This window comes from Miscanthus floridulus, chromosome 15 (genome assembly GCF_019320115.1).
Source record: "Miscanthus floridulus cultivar M001 chromosome 15, ASM1932011v1, whole genome shotgun sequence".
Lineage (NCBI taxonomy): Eukaryota > Viridiplantae > Streptophyta > Magnoliopsida > Poales > Poaceae > Miscanthus > Miscanthus floridulus.
This window is the reverse complement of record NC_089594.1, coordinates 27,607,957-27,614,276: the sequence shown is the minus strand read 5'-3', so window position 1 is coordinate 27,614,276 and position 6,320 is coordinate 27,607,957. Positions and strand designations below refer to the sequence as shown.

Here is a 6,320-nt window from a genome sequence, read left to right as displayed (position 1 = left end):
AGAAGCAAGCAGTAGGTTGAAAATGGAGCATAACTGCATATTGGTTTTTACTTCTAGCTGTACCTTCAAAATCCGAGAAAGTTTTGTAGTAAAACTTTTTTGGTGCAATGAAAACTGATACCTAGAACAAAACCATGCTCTATTATAACTTGGATCTAATTATACAATGATCCTGCAGGTCATAGGTATGCAAAATTCCTCCAGCTTAGAGGCCAGAGCTACGCGTGGAGTAGACGATCATGCTCCTGCAGGTAGGAGTACATTCACTCTGGTCTCTTAGCAAATACTAGTAGTGATATAGATAAGATAACCCCTGCTTGTTGCCCGTGGGCTCCGCAAAGGGCCAGAACCAGAGTGTGAATCACAGCCTGACTGACACAAGATTATGTGTCATTGATCGACCCATAAACCCCGATAATTTGCTCGCAGATCGACAGATGGCATGTGATTCCGTGGTTACTTAACATGATAGTACTTACTTGTGTGGTCCCTTCTCTCACTGGCGGATGCAGAACAGGATTGAAGAGGGGCTGGGGCTGGTCTCTTCTTCTTCCTCTCTTCATTTTTCTTCTTTCCTCCACCTCTTCTTCTTCTTCTCCCTCACCCTCCCCATATTTCCATTGATGCACCAGCTGTAGGGAGGCTGGAGCCGCCCCCCGCCCCCGCCCGAGATCCGCCCCTGCCTTCCCTCACTAGCATGGTGATCCCTGAGTCCTTGATCTTGTCTGTCAGTGAGTGAGTAGCAGAATCCCACAGCTTGTTCGGCTGAGCAACAAACCGGCTTGTTTGGCTTGTTTTTCCAGCCGGGACAGTGTTTTCCTCTCACAACAAACCAGTATAAACAATGTTTTTTAGCATAAACAATATTTTTTTTAGTCCAGCCGAGATCAGATCATACCAAAGGAAACTGCAGACTAGCTGCATAGTGCCTATCATGCTTTCCAACTCCAGCATCAGCATGTGCTTCCCAGCCAGTTTCTCAGCAAAGAGATGCTTCATGTGACCATTGGGCCTTGTTCGCTTGGTCGTACTGTTTCAGCGAAATAATAGTGTTTTTTTCGGTCACAACAAATCAACATCAACATTAGCATAAGCCGTTTTTCCGGCCAGTCCAACAGGACAATGTCCCCCCGTACTGGTTCGCATGAAGGTACTGTCCTTCCAGCCGTGAAAGTACAACGTAGTGCAAGTGCTTATACCTGTTGAAATAAAGAAAATTACTTATCACCTTTCTGCACACATACCTTTGAAGATATCAGCAGTTATTTCATCGACTGATACCATTTTAGTTTGTGCAAACTGATGACATGGGGATGCCATCACCAATCACCATCACTGTAGCGGCTACCTTAAACACAATATAACCACACTGTTGTATCTAGCACCAGAATACAGGTAGCAATCCATTGATCACTCACTCACAATGAAATTGAGGCAAAACAGGAGAAGCTCAATAGTAGGCTTCCAACAATAAAGGTGGTACATAGGATACAACAATCTCAAGCTGGGACAACTCAAGCAGAACTTCCCAGCAAAGTACAATGCAATGGAAACAAAGGCGATGGGTGCTATACTACAGAGAGAGGAATTGAACAAAGAACAGAGATGATGGTGCATCTGAAGCTGCCCAAGATCGACCCAGCGATACATCTAAAGCTGACTGAGATTATCTATATTCAGTTCTGCCCCTTCTTTTGAGCACTCTGAAAGTGCTCAGAAGGTAACATCGAGAACGAACCACCTGAAGGCTCTCCTGTAAATCCATCAGCTGGCCCAAAACTGAGATTGAAGGAACCAAAGTTCGCTGTCGACAGGAAGTCATCATTACAGCCATCAAACCCTTCGATATCCAGCGCATTGTTATCCCCTGAGGAGGCACCCCACATGAAGCTGCTTCCCATGGAGTTTGGGACTTTTGTTGATTCCTGATGGCTCCCTGCATGACTGATCTGGTCTGAGCAAGTCTTTGGCTCCTCTGGTGGCAATGCCGGCGTATGGCCTTGGAACAGAGCTACATGTGCAAAAAGCTTGTCCTTCCTTGAAAAACTTGTTCCACACGAGCACAGCCACTTGTCCTGGCCACAGTGCTTCTCATGTGTCTTGAGGTCAGCCATGATGGAGAACTTCTTGGTGTGGCACCGGCTGCAGGTGTAGCTCTTCTCGCAGTGGCTCCGCTTGTAGTGGTTCTTCACGCACAGGATGGTCTTGAGGGGCTGGAAGTTCTTGTGCAGCTTGTTCCGCTTGCAGCCGACAAAAGGGCACGAGTACCTCTTCACCAGTTCATGCTCCGCGCTTGCGTCTCTTGGTGGCTTGGCTAGTGCAGCTGGGCTCTTGTACTTATCGCCATGCCCTCTCATGTGCATCCGCAGATTCGCATCCCTCTTGAAACCCTTTCCACAGATGGAGCAGAAATGTGTGTGCGGAGCCAATATCTCATCCTTCTCCAGCTGCAGTAACTCGTACGAACCTGGCGGTAGGTTCTCTCCATCTTTGCCTTCATCGCCATCTTTCATATCCTGCTCCTCGACAAGAACATTGTCGATTTCAATGCCTTCTTCGATAGCACCATCAGTCCATCCCTTGAAAAGCTCCTCATAGTCTTCAGGGCTACACATGTCCTCCTTGTTCTCTTCAGAAACGGTCATCGCATTGGGAACTAAGCCTGAGCTTGGGCCAACATGGTTAGCCATGTCCATGTGCCCAGCAGCAGGATGGCTCAGAAAGGACGAGTTCTTCAGTGACGGGAGAAGGCTCCCGGCAGTAGAGATGAGCTGAACTATAAGGCATGTCAGGTCTGCATTAACCACCTGTTGCTTCTGAGCGATGTCACCTTGGTGGCACGAAAGCTGGCCACCACTGTCCACCATTGTATGGATGACATCCTTCACTTGCCGTATCTTCTCCTCGATGAAGGTGAGGTTGTCTATCATCGTAGCAGGGTTCCAGTCCATGTGCGGGATATTGGTGGATGGTGAAGCGCCGAACGGCGAGGTGAATGGTGGAAACTGCTGCTGAGTCCCCATGCCAGGGAACGGATTGTCTGAACCGAACTGGTAGTAGAGGTTGGCAGCAGATTGATTGTGGATGTGGTTCTGACTGAGATCCATTGTCGATGAACTTCGAGTTCAGAGGATGACCCTAGTCTGCAAAAGAAGATTTGAAACCCAAAGGTTCATCAGAACCTGCAGATCTGAATATTCATCGTTTGCAGATATTTGGGTGCATATAAAAGCACGAGTCATTAGTTGATTAATAATGGATGTAAAATAGCACCGCAGAGAAAATTTCAACATATTCCAGCCTTCCAGGAGGTTTTTTCAAGCATGACACTAGGATTTGGGCACTGCTGTCACGAAGCAGATCAACCTTTTGCGCTACAGTGTAAAACAAGCATGATCTTATATTATGATAAAAAAAAGTGGTGTAACCTTTAGGTAAAGGGATTATGTTTGGTGTTGAGAGAACAGAGCAGCCACAAATTTGACAGGATTTGACGCAAATACAAATAATCATGGATGATAAAATAGGGGGAGAAAAAGGCCATTAGCGCTCTCGTTTGGATGTCTCTCACGTTTGTTTCACCCAAGAACGCCGGTCCCCTTTCCGTTCTCGAGAGATCTCAAAGAAGAACGCCCTCTCCTCTCCGTCAACGGTACGATGATGCAATATCCAGACAGAAATTGAACACTCAACGACTTTTATTCAAGAAAATCTAGCAAGAGGCACATACCAGAGAGGAGGAGGAGGAACCGGCGGCGGCGGCGGTCGCCACCATGCGGCGGGCGCGGGGCGGGCAGGAGGAGGACGTCGGAGGAAGGAGCGGGGAAGCAGGCAGGAACCAAGAACCATACTAGATCATGGAAGGAGGGGGTGGGTGGGTGAGGGTTGGTCAAACTTATGGGAGCGAGGAGACGGAGCTCCCCAATCCAAGAACCAATCAGTCGCGAGTATACTAGTTTACTCGGTGGCCTGTGAATAATGGCGTAAACTATTGATTCCTAAGCCCCCGCCCGCCTCGAGTCCCGATCCATCCTCGGAGGCTGCCTGCTGCCTGCCCTGCCCCGCTGAACGCTGATGCTCGTCGGTCGTCGCCCGCGTGTCATGGACTCATGGACATGGTCGTCAGTCGTCACATGGACATGGGCATGGGTCATTGCGTCATGGGTGCGAGCGCAGAGAGGGAGAGACTAGACGATGCCCATGACCATGATGTTGGCATTGGCAGCATAATAATAATAGGCATCACGTCAATTGCAGCCTGTTTATTTGGCTGGACTGATTTGTTGCTGGTTTGTAAAGAAGTATTGTTGGCTGGTTTGTGCGAGAGAAAAATACTGTTTTGGTTGAAAATTTACGATCGTTTCACCCTAGCTGAACAGGATGATGATCGATTATACTTTTTTTATCATACATGATCGGTTATACTCGTGCTAATCCAGCAGGACAGTATTAGTGATACGGTTTATCAAGCCCACTCTGCTGCCGATCAAAAAAAAAAGGCCACTCTGCGTTTTATAGTAAAAAAGGTATTGCTACACACAACTCTTTTGATAAGAAAATTTGACATCTCAAACAATGGAGAAGGTAGCTAGTATAGACTAAAGGTGGTTATGACCACCCTAGCATTTGAGATTACTTTTGGACTAAACAGTGATTATTAATGTCAAATATTAATACTCTTTTAAGGTAAGAGTACTACTGACCTCCTAAACCTCACTTCAAGCTCTATCTTCGAACTTGAGAATCGTCTACGTTAACAACAGTTCATGTCATCGTAGTAATTACAAATGCATTGTGCGACCTAAAATCCGTATTTTTCAGTACATACAAAAGGATAGTTTTGAATAAAGTGCAATGAGCATAGAGGTCCAACTTAATTTGAGGAAGAATTTATAAATTATTTTGATTTGAAAGCTAGAATCTAGGGTGGGTTTTAGGGATCTAGATTCACGTAGAAACATTCGGATCTCTAGAAACGTTTCAGATATGAAATTGTTTGGCTGATAGGCTAGATTCTAATTTAAAATATTTTCTCATAAAAAATCATATAATGAAAGTATTCTTAAAAATATCAGAACTTTTTGTGGCCGAAGAATAACTTAAATACAACCTATTTTAACTTGTTTCGCTTACAAATAATTAACTAAAAATTATGGTTGCTAATAAAGAAGGGGCTCTTGTGTTCTTGCCCCAACTTTAATGTGAAATTGTGATTTTGCTCTCGTTTTTCTAACTTTGTGATTTTGCCCTTAACTGTTCACAAGTCAACGCGATTTTGCCATTTGTCAATGGTAAAAACAGGGGCAAATTCGCGTTGACCAGGGGCAAAATCGCGTTAACTTGTGAACAGTTAAGGGCAAAATCATAAAGTTAGAAAAACGAGGGCAAAATCACAATTGCACATTTGTGTAAGGGGCAAGAACACCATTTTCCCAATAAAGAAAGAGGGCAAGAATCAAAATCATACGAAACCAGCTAACTGACGTTTCTTCTTGCTACTAGGCATAAAAATGAAAACGTTTCTAGGGATTCATGAGTGAAACGCTTCGTTCTCATCTGAACCGTTTGGTAATGATTCTACACATTCCTGCATAATCAAAAACGTTTTTTTTTAACGTCGTCACCGGGGGGGGATTACTCTCCACCTGAATATATTCAAAAAGGCCCACAACAAAAGGCCCACAACGGCTCGTTTAGGATTTACAAAAGATTTAAGGAGGAAAAACAACATCGAAGGATTGCCCCAACATTAAGGCGAGAAGTGGCAGAACCACATACAACAACACAGCACCACCACCGCCGAGACACATGAACTCTACGACGATGCCTCCAAGGAGGTGAACAACGCCGCAACGTAGTCATCGTCACCCAAGTAGCTTGGCAGGGCTTTCGCCCGAGTCATGTGCCAGTGCTGAGCGGGTCGAACCAGGAGACTACAGCAAGAGCTGAGGTTCTTCAATGACGCCTTCAGGAAGGAGATCTCGTCACTGGCTCAGATCTATCTGAGCTAGGCTTTCGCCCAGAGCCTTTCAAGTAATCCCGTTGACTCGCCCAAAAGGCGGTGAGACGCACGCCGGCATGGACGCGGAGGGAGGGGTGAGGCCGGTTGCCGCCACACCTCACAGAGCCAAAGCCGGACTCGCCCGCGACAATGGGAGGCACGCACCGGCTGTGTGGATTCAGGATGTTACGAAATATGCACTACCAAAAGAGCCACCATGATTTAAGCTCAGGTAAAAACGTTGAGGTCACACAAAGGTGACATATAGAGATGAGAAAAATACGAATATGGATACAAAATAATAGAGTAATTGGTAAAT

The 6,320-nt window shown here is 45.9% G+C and overlaps 1 protein-coding gene across 1 annotated transcript; it reads right to left on the bottom strand.

Moving 5' to 3' along the window:
• Positions 1 to 1,437: 1,437 nt before the first annotated feature.
• On the bottom strand, positions 1,438 to 4,111 carry LOC136508217 (zinc finger protein STAR3-like). Its single transcript, XM_066502859.1, has 2 exons — positions 3,731 to 4,111; positions 1,438 to 3,143 (listed from the first exon to the last, which is right to left on the bottom strand). The coding sequence occupies exon 2, from the start codon at positions 3,105 to 3,107 to the stop codon at positions 1,677 to 1,679; it is 1,431 nt and encodes a 476-aa protein (XP_066358956.1). The 5' UTR covers positions 3,108 to 3,143; positions 3,731 to 4,111; the 3' UTR covers positions 1,438 to 1,676.
• Positions 4,112 to 6,320: the final 2,209 nt, after the last annotated feature.